The following is a 16,057-nucleotide window of genomic DNA, read 5'->3' as shown; positions in this document are numbered from 1 at the left end:
TTCGTAAAAGGACAAATAATCCAATTTAAAAAGATAAATGATATGAATAAACATTTCTCCAAAGATGATACATAAATGGCCAACATCACTGGCCATCAGGGAAATGCAAATCAAAATCGTAATGTGATAGTTGTTTGGGGCAGAATGGAGGGAAGCAGACTGCATCTCCAGCCAATTTCTTCAACAGAAGGAAAGGAAAAAACAAAGAAGTATCAAATATGTTCAGTTACCTACCTATGCCATTATAAAATTAGTAGAAACTGAAAGAGAAGCTATCTTTCTGCCAGAACAAAGGAAGTACCACATTAACAGATTCAAAGGTCTTTCAGAAATACAGAAAATGACTCAAGTATTAGATAAGCATACATTTGGGGTTGTTTCTGCCATAAGCTGTGTATTTCACAGGAAAATACTGTTTTGGCTGCTAAAACAGAAAATATTCATATTAGATATTATTGTAGTACTATCAATGGTAACTTAAAGCACTACCATAATTATAACCGAGCAATTACATTTAGCAGTTAATAGCCACAAAAGTAGCCTTAGAAGAAACTACTTCACTAAAAAAAATTCATAGGCAACTGGTGACATCTTAATAGCTCATTTTCAGGGATCTTTACACTAACAATTTTGTCACATCAGTATTAGCTGTCTAAAACAACTTTGTATAAATGCTTAGAAATAACTGAAATTCACAACTTTAAAAAAATCTTATTACCCATGTATCACTTACGAAGAAAAAAAAAAATCAGAGAAGTCGTTCTTTAAATATTCCTTTTGATAATTCCATAAATTATAGTATACTCCAGAAACACGGTAATGACAAATAACTAAGGCAAGCAAAGACATCAAATTCACAAGTTCAACTTTAAAAATTGTATTTCTAACAACGCAACAGAAAAACACAGGTTCCCTTACCTCATCATCATCATCAGAATCATTCCCAAACACTGATGGTTTTTGCAAAACAGGGTGCAACTGCTGTGCCTTCTTTGGCAAAATAAGCCCATACCTGCGGTTTTTTTTTTTCGAAATAGAAATTACACCATTATATTTAAATGTTAAAAAATAATACATCCACTACCTCTTCCAGATGAAGCTACCAAGTCAGAACATGTCATATAGCTATGAACACATAACATTTTTTCTGCTTTTCGGTGATCTCAAAATTCTAATGTGCATTAAGATTGTATAAGTATTACTTTTAAGCAATTATTTGCAGGCAAGGGCCAAATTCAAATACCATTTTCATCAAAGAAGAGGAGTAACTGAAGACTTCAGAAATGTTTTAGATGGTGAAATAATAATAGTAATGTTTTAAAAAGAACATGCTAGTGGAAAGCTCAGTTTATGCCCACTAAATATTAGAAAACACTGCATTATCCGTGTGGTCCAACAAGAAAATAGCTAGTTTTTTGTTTTGGTTTTTTTTTTTCCCCTACTGGATACTTACATAATTTTAAATAAGTTATTGGATAATGTCACCCACGAAAATTTTTTAGAAGATTACATTAACTGAGAAACCCAAGTAGCCGTGGGACAAACGCCCATTACACTCAACTGAGCTCATCTGCTCTGTCTTGGAGCATCTCAGAGAACCATCCCATCAGATCCAACTCATTTAGATTCTCGCGTTTTGGTCTTTAAAATGCCGAGATCACGGGAAATGAGGATTACACATTAAGGGTAAAACTTCCAAGAACACACATTTGTCTCTCTTGCGGCAATGTATACCAAAGTTCCCTATTATGCCTACCCTTTTCTGTGGCTTCTCAGCACAACATTCCTAAAACAAGAAGGGAGGGCGGGAATCAGGACTTGAGCAGCAAGGAGAACAAGGCCCTCTAAGGAAGCCAGGAATTTCTCTCTTCTCATTGCCCATGAAAGCATCCAACCAGGGAGAAACTCAAGCGCGGGGTAGGAAGCAAGACTGAGGGGCCTCAGACCGAGCTTTTGGAAAATAGAAAAGTCTCGCTCTCTGCCCCTCAGCCTAACTTCCTTTATTTCCTCACAAGTTTCTCCCTCAAACTTCGGGCTTCCATCCTGGAAAATGTGTGGGGGAGGGGAATATGTTCCTCAGGATTTCTCGCTTTTCCCCGTCTCTATCCCTGACGACACAAGCCCCTTCACTTCCAGCGCACTTCTACTCCTCGGCCAAAGACAAAGTCGCCGTGATTTTCCATTCCCAGCCTGACCCTAACTCCCGGATCACTCACTGCCTGCCCGGAATCGCCATCTTGCTCCCGTCTCCGCTGAACGTGGCCGACGCAGACGTGACGCTGACGCACACGCCGACGCCGTCACGTAAACTCTCGCGCGGATTTGGGAGGCCTGGAACACTTGTAGCGGCTGAGAGTCCCCTTTTTGAGTTGCTTACGCGTTGTAGGGGATCGGGTCCTACGGTTTTCGGCTTTGTTTGGAAACCAACTGGCTGTCTCGAAATTAATGGGAAGAAAAGAATGGCAAAATTCTAGGCCACTAGTTCCCAAAGTGTGAAGCTCATCCCGGGAATTCGTTAAAAATGCAAATTCTCTGGTCCTTTCCCAGACCTACTGCATCTGAAACTCCGGGATGGGGCCCAGCAATCTGAATTTTAACGAACCCTCCAGGTAACTCTGATAACACTCAAGTTTGAAAAACACTACCCTAAGGCTATCGATTTTTTTTTCCCCGCTGAGGTATTCCGTGTGAATATACATAGCTCAAGGTAACTTGGTAGAAAATGAAAACCTATACATTAATACTGGACCTACGCTCGTTGGACGCAATGATTAATATCGTGGTAATACTGAGTATAGAAATAAAAATCATATGATCTATGTATATTTTTAAGTCTAGTCACATTCCGTCTGTTTATTCTCTAGCACTTGGCCCATTCCAAACTAGGCTTACAGCAGCCAAAGATACCTTTTCAATTACTGACAGAAGAATGTTAAAATCTCCAACCGTAATTGTGGATCTATTTCTCCTTTTAGTTGTCAGTTTTGTTTCTCGTATTTTGAAGTTCTGTTATTAGGTATATAAACATTTAGGATGTTAGGTCCTCTTGCATAGATCTCTAGAAGAAATAGTAAGAAATGACTCTTACTTCTCTTAATGTACTTCATCTGATATTAATACAGCCAGGTTCGATTGTTAGTTAACATAGGATATCTTTTTCCATCCTTTTACTTTTAACCTATTTTAATCTATTTGTGTCTTTATATTCAAAGTGGATCTCATGTTGATAGTATATATTTAGGTCTTGCTTTTTTTGTCTAATATGACAGTTTCTTTTATTAGGGTATTTAGAACATTTTCATTAAAGTGATTAGGAGTATGTTGCAGTTTTTCTATTTTCCCATCTGTTCTGTGTTCTCTAACCCTCCCTTTTTCTACCCTCTTTTGGATTAATAAGAAATTTTTATGATTCAGCTTAAGATTTTTATGATGCAATCTTTTTGTTGGCTTATTAGCCATCCTTATTTTTTTAAAGTGTTGCTTTGGGGTTTCTCATATATATCTTTAATTTATCTCAGTCCGTCTGCAAGTAAGAATATACCTCTTTATATTTAGTTAAAAAACTTTACAAAAATATACTTCCATTTCCCTCTCTTAGACTTTGTGTTATTATTGTCACACATTTTACTTCTACCTATGTTATAAACACATAATAAATTGGTATTTTTGCTTTAAGCAATTTTCAAGAACATTTTTTAAAAAAAATATTATGTTTACCCACATATTTACCATTTCTGTGTGGGTTAGATTTCTATCTAGCACAGCCATTTTTTTTTAAGGGGGGGGGAGCAGAGGATGGGGAAGCGAGACAATCTTAGGTAGGCTCCACATCCAGTGCAGTGGAGCCCATTGCGGGTTCGATATCACGACCCTGGATCGTGACCTGAGCCAAAATCAAGAGTCAGATGCTTAACCGACTGAGCCACCCAGGTGCCCCCAGCCATTCTTTTTCAAACAGCTTTATTGGGATATAACTCACATACCACGCAATCCACCAATGTAAAGTGTATAATTCAGTGGTTTTTAATACATTCAGAGAGTTGTACCACTATCACCACAATCAATTTTAGAATACTTTTAATGCCCAAGAAAGCAAGCATATATCCATCAGTCATTTTACTCCAGACCCTTTGACCCTAGGTAACCAGTAATCTACTTCTGTCTCTTTGGACTTGTAGTTCTATCTGTTTTTGCTCCATGTACTTTGAAACTCTGTTATTAGATGTATAAGTATTTAAGACTGTTATGACTTCTTAATTAATTGAGACCTATTTTTCATTATGAAATGACCTTCTTTATCATGGTAATATTTTTTGCTCTGAAATCTATGTTGTGTGCTATTATTATGGTCACTCCAGGCACTCTTTTGACATTAACTCCAGGAAAAGTGAAAAGATGTTCAGAAAAAGAAAATAATTGTAATTTACTACATGGCTAAGCCCCAGGTAGCATACATAATCATGGAAATGCAAACGCGGAACACCAATGTATTCTAATTTAAATTACGATGTAATGTATTGAAAAGAGTGAAGGAACGGGAGGTGTTTATGTGTTTGTGTGTGTGCGGACACACGTACTGGGGAAGAAACTAAATCTTTGTAATGCAAACTGGGAGGCTAACAAATACTGGTTAAATCAGGGAAAAAAGTGTAGCCACACAGCATGTTATTTTACACTATGGAGGTACATGTCAAAACGAAAGCCAAAATAGGGGCTGGGAAACTATTTATGCCAAGGGTCAGATAGTAAATATTTAGGTTTTATGGGTCTTAGGGTCTTTTTTTTTTTTTAAGATTTTATTTATTTATTCGACAGAGATAGAGACAGCCAGCGAGAGAGGGAACACAAGCAGGGGCAGTGGGAGAGGAAGAAGCAGGCTCATAGCGGAAGAGCCTGATGTGGGGCTCGATCCCAGAACGCCGGGATCACGCCCTGAGCCGAAGGCAGATGCTTAACCACTGTGCCACCCAGGCGCCCCTGGGTCTTAGGGTCTTAGTAGCTGTGGCAGCTACTCAACTATGCCCTTGTAGTGTGAAAGCATTCATAAACAATTGGGCATGGCTTTTCTTTTCTTTCTTTCTTTCTTTCTTTCTTTCTTTCTTTCTTTCTTTCTTTCAGTAAACTCTGTGCCACATGTGGGGCTTGAACTCAGGACCCTGAGAACAAGAGTCACTTGCTCCACCGACTGAGCCAGCCAAACACCCCTGGGCATGGCTTTTCTAATAAAACTTTATCATAACAGGCAACTGGCCAGATTTAGCCCATGGGCTCTGTATTAATTCCTGAGCTAAAGGAATTGAAAATAGCTGACTCAGAAGTAAGAAAAATAGGGGTGAGGAGGGACTGAGAAATGCTCTGGTCTTAAAAGACCTTGTATAACAGGATGACTCTTTAAACTATATGATATTTTCTTAAAATAAAAAAGAATCAATAAAGGGTAAAAATAAAGCCCCCCTGCCAAGACTGTCTGCCTCTTGCTTAAAGAGACTGAATGCAGAATTAGTTACACAAAATTACCCAGCTCAAGATGCTATATATAACATGAGCTTTTGAACTGGTGTATTGAATCCTGTATTCTCCCATTGCCTTTGGGATGTCATAGTGAAGCAGTTGTGAGATTTTCTGAAAGGTAGAAGGCTGATTTCTCAGATGCAGTGTTTCCGAGAATTCGAGTTCTTCAATCACTTGCCAGAGTTTGCAGCAATGGTGGTATCTGCAGCAGTGAATCAGAGACACAGAGAAGCCTCCTAACATTTTGAACCCAAGTTTGGGAACTTTAATTGAAGATGCTGAAAGGACAGAAGCAGGGTAAGCCAATAAAAGATGGTATCATCGCTACCATACTCCTGACTGTTGCACAGCAGAGAATTCTGACTATCTTAGACTTTCAGAAATAAGACCCCAGGAACAGAGCAGTTGACTAGAATTGGACCCAAGGCAACTGTAGGGTCCTCAGCGCCCAAGCTAATGGATCCTCCATTTAATCTTTTGACATTAATGTTCCTTATGTTACTTCCTTACTCTTTCAGCCTCTTCTGCTTTTTGTACCCTCTCTGCCTTTTTATGCATTCTTGTCCCAAACCAACTACCCATTCTCTAAACTTTTTCTCTACCAACAATTTCTGCTAACTTGTACTGTCTGGATGGCAGTTTGCTTAAATTGTTTAAGGCCGCATGACACTTTTGGCCTCTCTCAATACTTACTATCCTTCTAGACACTGCTCCTATTGCTGTTTCCCAGTTTGGTTTATCCATGTTTTGGTTACTTTCAATATCAGGCCATTTCACACATTGGTCTTCCTTTGGCAAGGGGTCAACCCTAATTCAGAAAGCTGTGGCTGGAGAGTCAGGGTCACATAGAACAAAGTATGACCACCAAGAGGTACCTTACTAGTTGTGGTCTGTGGGCAAGACAGTCTAAGCCCAGGCAGTTGATTGAGGAAAGGTAAAATAGAGTTAGTGACTAGGAGACGGAACACCCTCGGAGGATAATTACCATGCCTAAGGACAAAGAAATAGGCAATATTTAATTAATTGATATTATCTATGGAGAGAGGTCTTTATAATAAAGTCATATGGGGAGAGTAAGAACACAGAGTTGATGCGGAGTGGGGTTAGGTGGGAGTGGCATTACATAAACCTCACATGAGAAGAATGAAAATTCCCTAAATTACCTGCAAAGATCTTCTGAGTTAGTGGATTGGGATGTCTGTCTAAGTTAAGGGTAGTTGGGAGCTTAATCATATTTAGATTAAGAGGGAATGGGCAGTCATAAGAAACCACATATTGTATGATTGCGTTTATATAAGATGTCTAGAGTAGGCAAATCCATAGAGAAAGGAAAATGAGTCATTGCCTAGGGCTTGGGTGGGGGAAAATGGAGAGTGACTACCAATGGGTATGGGGTTTCTTATGGGTGTGATGAAAATGTTCTAAAATTGATTTTGAAATGGTTGCAAATTCCGTGAATATACTAAAAACCATTGCATTGTACACATTAAGTGGCTGCATTAAATGGTATGTAAGTTATATTCAACAAAGCTGTTAAAAGAGCCAACAGGAACTTTTCTAAGATTCCAGTGTCATTGTCCTGAAAACAAATGTTGTTCCTAGACCATAGAAAGCCCTAATTAAAAAGGAAACTGGTCTGGGCAGACAGTCTCTCCTTTGCTGCCCTGGCTGCTGCTCCCTTGCGGTATATTTAATAAATTTCTATCTCCTTTCTCCTGCCTTGCTGCACCACAGGCCTCCACCCAGTCTGGACACCCTGCATTTTGTGGCCTATATGGAGAACCTCTGCGAGACCGAGTCTTCCCAGAGTCTCTTGGAATTTCTCGGGACTTTCCCTCAGTGGACCGACTGTAGTACTCCTTGGGGGAACTGACAACCTTGGCCAAGGTTACTCCTCAGTGAGGATCTGAAGCCCTGGGGGGAACCCACCAGACTGTCCTTGCTGAAAGGGTGAGGGATTTCCCCTCTGGCCTTTGGGAGGGATCCTTTCCTCCCTCTCCTTTCTCTTTCCGGCCCTTCTGCAGTCAAACCCTAGTGCTCCTCAGACAACTGAAGATCTCTGGCCAAGACAGCTCCTCAGTGTGGTCTAAAGGTCTGAGGGCAGACGGGTCGGACTGCGTGTGCCTGTGAGGGCCAAGAACCCCTTTCCTCTCCCCTCCCACTCCAACCCCGAGGTCTCTGTTCCTAATGTGCGCGCAGTGCACTGGGCAGTGGAAGCTCATTTAGGGCAAATCCGCACACATTATGGCCTGGGTTGGGACCCTTGCCTGATGCTGGCTGACTCAGCCGCCTTGCTCCCCCCCGCCCCCTTTTTCCTTTGTCTCCTTGGATCCAACTGCCGTCCTGATCTATAGGCAAACTACATTCCTACATGTCTGAGTGAGTCCAACAATTATGCACACAAATGGTGATTCCACAAGGATTCCAGCCCATGCCATTGCAGGGTCCCCTCCCCCTAAATCCCATGGACTAAGCCACCAGAGAATGTCACTCAAATCTCCTGTCAGCACAATTTAATACCATGCTCTGGTCTATAACTGCATAGAACCCCTGATGGCCCCACGAGTTTAGGGACAACGTGTCTCCCCTCGTCCAATATGAAGCAGCTACTGAAGATGAGTTCTCCGTTCAAATGCCAAAGATTTGTCACTGTTGATCTGTCGGGGGGAATGTTGAGGCTGCTCGTAACAACTGGCTTGAGCAGTGGAAACCTGAGAAAAGCAAAAGGGCCCACAGTGACCACTGGGCTAAATGCAAACAGGCTCATTAAGCGACCCACCTCAAGATAGCCATAAGCCCTAGCTGACCAATGGGGTACTTAAACTGGACACGGTCACCAAAGAGAGAAAATTCCGCATGTTCTCATACCCCTGTCTTCCCCCCAAACTTTAGCTCTCAACACCATGTCCTGGTAGACAGTTTCTCTCCTTGCTCGCTGCTCCCTTAAAGTATATTCAATTAACTTCTATCTCCTTTAAATTTGAAAGAAGAGGAGAGGAGATGAAGAGGAAGAGGAAAATGGTCTGGATGGTTCACACCATACAGTGTCCTTGTTACCTATAAGCTACAGGAAAGAGAGCCATCAAAAAATCTAATCAAGTCTAAGCTTCTGAAGTATATGTCACTATAGGTAATTCAATCTATTCAGATTAGTCAAATCAATCTATCCAGTAAATAGATTTAAATATAAATCTGTATCTAATTTCTGTCAAGTATAAATAACATCCTCTTCACTAAAAAAGTAAGCTCCTGGTGTTAAAGGATAGTATTTTACTTGAATGATGGTTAAGCAAATTCAATTAATCTTTCTTGTTGGTTGCTTAATTTTAAAGTAGTTTCCGAAAGACTGATAGCGTGGTCATTAGCCTGGTAAAGTTTGAAAAGTGTTAGATGTCTGAGGTGCTGGCAAAAATTAGGAAAGATGGCTGCTAGGCCCCCTTGCTTCTTACTAGCTGCTTTGACCCAGGTAACTCACTCTTTGAGCCCGTGTCCTCACTTATAAAGTGGGGATAATGATATTAGGCTGACTACCTTACAGGTTATTAGGAGGATCAAATGAGCTTGTGTGTGAAAATACTTCAAAGAAGTTAAAAATCCACGCAAATGTACGATATCTGTTCTCAAGCTAAAGGCCTTCTAGTTAGCTTAATCCCCATGACAATGGTTAAGAAAGTAGCTTTCTGGGGCGCCTGGATGGCACAGCGGTTAAGTGTCTGCCTTCGGCTCAGGGCGTGATCCCGGCGTTCTGGGATCGAGCCCCACATCAGGCTCTTCCGCTAGGAGCCTGCTTCTTCCTCTCCCACTCCCCTGCTTGTGTTCCCTCTCTAGCTGGCTGTCTCTATCTCTGTCAAATAAATAAATAAAATCTTAAAAAAAAAAAAAAAGAAAGTAGCTTTCTGCAAAAATGTCCTGTCCTCACTGCCCAAAATGCCGTTTGTATGCACAGTGAACTCTGTAAGCTTGTTCTGAAGCCATCAGGATACGTGGCTATCAGTTTAATATCTTCAAGAACATTGTTCCTAGAAATGTTGTTGCAAATGCCCTGAAAAGCCCTCTTCCAAATATGAACTAGGCTTATAGGTTAAAACTGGGCGTCCAGGAGATGAGGACTGGTAATAACACTGCCATCTTATCAGAAAAGGTTAAGAAGGGACCTCCAATCTCAAATTATAAGATGTTTGGAACACATCACATTTTGTCAACCAAATAAAGAAAATGAAGTTTAATTTCCCAAATTTTTATTAAAAATGGACTCTCATCAGATATCTTATTGCAAAGATTAAATCTCACAAAAGAGCAGTAAAGTTTGCTGTAATAATAAGCTTTAAATAAATATAAATTCTTTTTGCAGTTCTTGAACTTGAGAGGTTTTTGTTATTAAAAAAAAAGGTGTTTTCTTTTTTCCATGAGTCATGGACATTTTCCCACAAGAATTTCTATTCACTGGAATAACTTGTTAAAGTGAGTGGGGAGGGGGAGTCGGACGGAGATGGGGAGGGGGAAGTAGGGGTGCTCACTTAAGTCTCTGAAAAATTAGAACACCAATTCCCAGTTCATTTCTTAAAATCTTTATTACTTGGTACTCTTTTAATGTAAAAACTGCCATTTTTCCCTTAAATCTTCAGTCTTTACTTTGAATTAAAATATTTGAATTAAATATTTGAATTAAATAAAATATTTGAATTAAAATAACTCCACCCAATTAACCACAACAGTCCCATAGCAGATACAAAGTCAAAACTGAAAGGAAACTTTAAAGTATATTCCATAACATACATTTGGTTACGGCTACCTTAACTGGATACTTTTTAGATCAAATTTCTCTTTAGGTAGCGTTTTCACTTTAGAAAGTGCTGAGGTCAATGTCTAGGAGCAGAATATGTCTCTGCGGCCCTCCTTTCCAATTGAAAATATTTTATAGTTAACAAAACTGAACATGACAAAAGTATCCTAAACACAGTACTGATTCATTAGCATTTCCCTGGCACGTTTGCCTTTGGCATTTTTGCGTACACACAGGAGTCAGTCCTGGAGGGCAACGGGGGTGCAAGGGCACTACTTGCTGTTTTGTTTAACTCCATGAGAGCTGAACAGATGTGGGCCCAGTGGTAGAGGCATTCAATGACAATATTTCCAAATTTCCAGACTTCGATCCGAGAATGATCTGTACCAAGAAAAAAAATTAGTGTGGATAGTTTTGTACTTTTATTATTAAAATATAAGTTCCAGTAGGTTTGTCAGATATGCTTTGAGTCAAAACCATAGCAGAATTTTGTTTATGTAATTATAAGTAAACAGATAAATATGTTTTGGTATATTCATATAATATTACGTAATATTTTATGATTAAAGAACTAGAGCTACATTACCGTTGTGGATAAATCTCAAAAACATATTATCACAAAAGGTAAGTTGTGAAATAATGTGTTCTTGAGACGCCTGGGTGGCTCAGTCGGTTAAGCTCGTGACCCCAGGGTCCTGGGATTGAGCCCCAACATTGGGCTCCCTGCTCAGCAGGGGAGTCTGCTTCTTCCTCTCCCGCTCCCTCTGCCCCTCCTTCCTGCTCATTCTCTCTCTCTCTCAAATAAATAAAATCTTTTTTAAAAAAGTTCTTTTGAATACAATTAGAACACAGTTTAAAACCCTGCAAAATAGGTAGTAAGGAGGGCACGTATTGCATGGTGCACTGGGTGTTATACACAACTAATGAATCATCGAGCCTTACATCGGAAACCGGGGATGTACTGTATGGTGACTAACATAATATAATAAAAAATCATTAAAAAATAAAATAAAATAAAACCCTGCAAAATAATGTTATATTGTTTATGGATTCACAAGAATGTAGTAAAAGTAAGAAATCATGCATAAAACTGATAAACATCAAATAATAGTGTTATCTCTAGAGAGGAAGAAAAGAGAATGGGATCAAGGAGAGGTAGAAAGTCCCAACCGTTTCTATAATGTTTTATTTCTTTAAAAGTATCTGACTTACACATAACGTTAAGATTGAATACAGCGTATAGCTCTGTAACGGCTATACAGGTGTTAGTCTCTAACTTCTTCTTTTTTGAAGTAAACTCTACACCCAACATGGGGCTCAGACTCAGCCCCGAGTTCAAGAATTGCATGCTCTTCAGACTGAGTCAGCCAGCCACCCCTCTAACTTCTATGTTTAAATATTTCCTAATTAAAATTTATTTAAAAATATGTAATGACTGCACACCACGATGTTTCATTTTAAATTATAAACGATTAAACTGCCATTTATAAAAGTTACTTTTCGCCAGGAGTCAATCACTAATATTCAGATAGAATAGTCCAGTGAAAAGAGAACGTGCTTTCAAAGTTGAACAGACCCGGGTCCAATCTTGACTGTACACCAACCAGTTCTGCGACTCTGAGCAGTCCACTTAATTGCCCTTAGCCTGTTTCGTCTTCCATGAAACAGGGATAATACCTCAGAATTGTTATGAGGATTAATGAGAAAGATATGCAACAATCTGTTACAGAGTAGTTGCTAAAAAACATTAATTACCTTCCTTCTTGTAGGTGACTCACCCTCAGCTCGGTTTTATTCATTTTTGTTATTCCTATTGTCTACCACAGTGCCTAACCCAATAAATGTTTACTAATTTGAGTTGAATAAAACCATTAAATGATACTTATACTTGAATAAGAGTTTTAAAATATCTTCTATTCAATGGCTCATTAACAACAATGACAATTATGTCTTTCATGGGTATCTATTAGGATGACAGAACGTATTTTATTTCCCAATATTCTATACCTTCTTTCTATGAAGGAACAAGGTTCTCTGAATTAGATTTAGCCTTTCTATGGTTTTGAAGTTTTGACTATGACAGAGGTACAATATGAGATATGAAAGGCACATCAAAAGTGGGGAATATTCACAAGTCTCAATTTTTATGTGAGGGGGACTTTAAAACATGGGGGTACAATTTTCAAAAAATTCTTTTAACACACACAGAGGCACTGTCTTTTCTCAAAATTGTAATTGTTCAATAAATGTTGAAACAACATTAAGTTACGGAATAATTAAGTTAGGTTTTTCAAATATTGAAACTCTTTTCAGATAATAGCTCAGTAACATAAATGACAATTATGAATAAAAACAAAAACAGATGCTGGACATGAGAACACATTAAAAATACTGATTCATCTCAAATTATGGGCAATACTAGACCAATCAACATACATACTTAAAATATTGAGGTGCATTTGTATAATTGATCCCTTTTTGTGTTAATTAGCTTCCTGGAACCTTTACAAGGTAACGCTATAGGCTGCAAAGATTACTTTGATTATCTTAATGTTCCAATGTCATGAATCTAAAGTTTATCCCAGCTTTCATTCCTAAAACGAATCCTAATTCATTTTCTGAGATATCAGCTCTGCTGCACCCAACAGTTTTTATTCTGCCCTTCCCATTAAGAGCTGTGTTCCATTGATGCCTGGCACAGTACTCTTATCTGAACATCCAAATGAAACAGACCCCTATCTGCAGCCATTATTAAGCTAGTCAGCCATCTCCACGGTGATTCAAGGACGTGAGGATGGGGAGGGAGGCTGCTCCCTTTCACAAGCCCCTTTTGCTTATTTCCTGTCTTTTTGTTACCGGGGACAGAAGTTCTGGACCTATCTGGGCTGTGGTTCCTGTTTGCCTGCGTTTTCCAATGGGAGATTGATGTGTTGACAACTGGCTGTAAAGATTTCTCTAATGAAGCCTCCTTGGGTCTGTTGGGTTTCCATTAATGATGGTTGAGCGCTACTGCCCTCTTGTGGCGGAGATATGCCAGATTTTGCAGCTTGGCAGACGACAGCGTCAGACTGTTCAGGTGTGGTAATTCATTCAAGCAGATAGACTTGTTTCTTTTCTAACATAAGAAAAAAAATTTTTTTTTTTTTGCTTTGCCTTGGTGGTGGTTATAGTAAATTATTTGAAGACATCTGAGCTAAAAGAATTGCTGGGTCAACCTTCGAATCCGTTCACGAACCTATTAACTCAGAAACATTTTATGGTATTTTTGTAGGTTCTAGTTTAATCAAACTTACATAAGGAATTGATTTTGCTGAAGACACTGGGATGTTCTAGGATATTTTTTTCTTTTTTAAAAAAATTTTATTTATTTGACAGAGAGAGAGAGACAGCCAGCGAGAGAGGGAACACAAGCAGGGGGAGTGGGAGAAGAAAAACCAGGCTCCCAGCAGAGAAGCCTGATGTGTGGGGCTCGATCCCAGGACTCTGGGATCACAACCTGAGCTGAAGGCAGACGCTTAACGACTGAGCCACCCAGGCGCCCCATCTAGGATATTTCTAATTCAAACTCCCTTTATGGATCACTGCTTTAACACTAGATGAGTTAAATCCTTTGGGGGAATTACAGACAATTAAAAAGACGAGTAAAGCAAAAATATGACGTACTTAAGTATCAAGTTCCAAAGTTAAAATGTAGCTGCTCCTTTCAACTAATAACCCAAGATCAGCAGTATTTCTTGAATGTTCCTCTCCTTATCTTTAGTTCTTAGTTTTAGTTCCTTTATTTCTATTGTTTTATATAGCCTATGCCACCTCTTAACATTACTGCCACATGCAATGAGCTGAATGTCCGTGCCACATTCACACTGTAAACTTACAAGAGCATGTGTGTGCATATTTCAGTTTTTATGTAGGTCAGAAAACTCATACTTGCCATGGCAGTCGGGCACTTAATATGTCATTGTTAATTTAATGTGGTCTGAAATGTACTGTAGAGGGCTGCTTCCAGCTTATCAGGAAGGACTCAGTGGTAAGTGGGGAGGTGAAAACACATGTTTTCTTGAATTATCCGAAGCTGGGTCGAATTTTGTTCCAGGCAGAACACTGAGTTCCTGAAGGTATAATAGTTTCATTTTTGTTGTAAGCAAAATTTCTGTCTGATATATCAGATTGTATTGGCTTGTTTTCATGATATAGCTATAAATCAAATGTGAGAGTGGAATCGATGCAGTTTACTTCACAAAAATTCATGGTTTGATGCAGTGGCCTCTGAACTCTTTTGATTATGTGCTTCCATCCATAACAAATGTTGAGCATGAGCCCTGATATATGTATATTTATAAGTTATTCATTTTAAAATATCTAAAATATTAGGCAATGATGGGATAAAATAATTAGAAATAAAAGTCCTATGATATTTTTCTTATACCCCAAAGGTACAGGTATCAGTTGTCTGCTCCTTCCATTTTCTCCTTTTTGTCTGGAGCTTTGTGGGGAAAGTGTACAGAGGTCTCTATATTCAGTAAACACACTCATGCTCTCCCCGTTTTCACTCTGGTCCTCTCCATCTAGACTGTGTCTCATGTCCCCCAGCCCAGAGACTTTCTATGCTACCCTCTTTGAGAAACAAATTTCTAGTGTTGGAGAGAGGAAGTTGTCTGATGGTGTGATGTAGAGATGGTCTCTTTTTAAGGCCAAAACGCTAAAACAGAAAGAAAGGAGAAACAAGAGGGAAAAGAAAACTTCAAAAAAGAATTATTGCTAATACCGTTAGAGAAGACATCACATTCATGAAACGTGAACAAGATGTTGCAGAAAGCAAATATTTAGAGAACCAAGGCTCTTCTACATTAAAACATGTAGAAACAGGAATTCAACAGGATTAGAAGATCAGGTTGATAGAATGTCTCAGAAAGTGAAACAAAAAGACAAAAAGAGGGGCGCCTGGGTGGCACAGCGGTTAAGCGTCTGCCTTCGGCTCAGGGCGTGATCCCGGCGTTGTGGGATCGAGCCCCACATCAGGCTCCTCTGCTATGAGCCTGCTTCTTCCTCTCCCACTCCCCCTGCTTATGTTCCCTCTCTCGCTGGCTGTCTCTATCTCTAAAAGAAAAAAGAAAAAAAAAAGACAAAAAGATGGAAAAGAGGAGAGAAAATATAGAGATTTGAGAGACTTCATCTAGGAGATCCAATGTCTGAATAATAGGAGTCCCAGAGAAGGAACACAGAAAAGGGAGGGCAGGGTCACCACCAACTTCTAGGTCACCTTTATGTAAATGAGAAAAAGACACCTAGCGCGGATGAATGCACTCTGAGTGCAGCTTGGTAAACAGAAAAAGATGCGGAAAGAAAAGGATGTCCCTCCTCTAAGCAGACGCAGCCTTAAGCTAAGGTGCACAGTGGGGTGAATGGAATCCTGGTTAGATTTCGGCCCCACCCACCTCCTCAGCAGGGCACCTTCGTGCAGTGCACAGGGGGCACAGCCTTCAGTCTCAACAGTGATGCCATGGGAGAAATCACACAGAACTCGAGGACCTGAGTGTCACAAGAGAAAAGGCCCAGCGAATGCTCAGATCAAGGGATGAAAAACAGCCCCATATCAAGGCATAACATTATGAAATTTCAGTCTTGGGGGGAAGGGGGTGATTCTCCAGCTTCTGGAAAGAAACAAAGCAAAACAAAAATGAAGACGTCACATGGACAGAATCAGGTTTCAGAAAGGCTCTAGACGTCTCAACAGCAATTTTGGAAGTTTCCAAGTTTCTTCAG

General features: G+C 39.6%; 2 protein-coding genes across 4 annotated transcripts in view; both read right to left on the bottom strand.

Annotated features, from left to right (window-relative positions):
- Positions 1 to 2,279, bottom strand: part of NSRP1 (nuclear speckle splicing regulatory protein 1) — a 53,850-nt gene extending 51,571 nt beyond the window's left edge. Inside the window, exons 1-3 of one of the 3 annotated variants that reach the window (XM_087854661.1) lie at positions 2,217 to 2,258; positions 1,757 to 1,786; positions 919 to 1,012 (exon numbers count right to left, since the gene is read on the bottom strand). In XM_087854661.1, the coding sequence (XP_087710787.1) occupies positions 919 to 1,012; positions 1,757 to 1,786; positions 2,217 to 2,236 (144 nt within the window). In that variant the 5' untranslated portion in view covers positions 2,237 to 2,258. Of the gene's footprint in view, positions 1 to 918; positions 1,013 to 1,756; positions 1,787 to 2,216 lie in introns of all 3 variants that reach the window. The other 2 variants (XM_045773153.2, XM_087854663.1) reach the window with 2 other exon arrangements.
- Positions 2,280 to 10,118: 7,839 nt separating this feature from the next.
- EFCAB5 (EF-hand calcium binding domain 5) overlaps positions 10,119 to 16,057 on the bottom strand; it is a 167,692-nt gene continuing 161,753 nt past the window's right edge. The window contains exon 23 of the mRNA XM_045773605.2: positions 10,119 to 10,675. Coding sequence (XP_045629561.2) covers positions 10,482 to 10,675 — 194 coding nt within the window. The 3' untranslated portion in view covers positions 10,119 to 10,481. The remainder of the gene's footprint in view (positions 10,676 to 16,057) is intronic.

The sequence above is a fragment of the Ursus americanus genome, chromosome 23 (assembly GCF_024610735.1).
Source record: "Ursus americanus isolate L20-20 chromosome 23, mUrsAme1.1.p, whole genome shotgun sequence".
In the NCBI taxonomy this organism is placed as follows: domain Eukaryota; kingdom Metazoa; phylum Chordata; class Mammalia; order Carnivora; family Ursidae; genus Ursus; species Ursus americanus.
The sequence above is the reverse complement of the archived record's forward strand: the minus strand, read 5'-3'. Positions and strand labels throughout refer to the sequence as shown.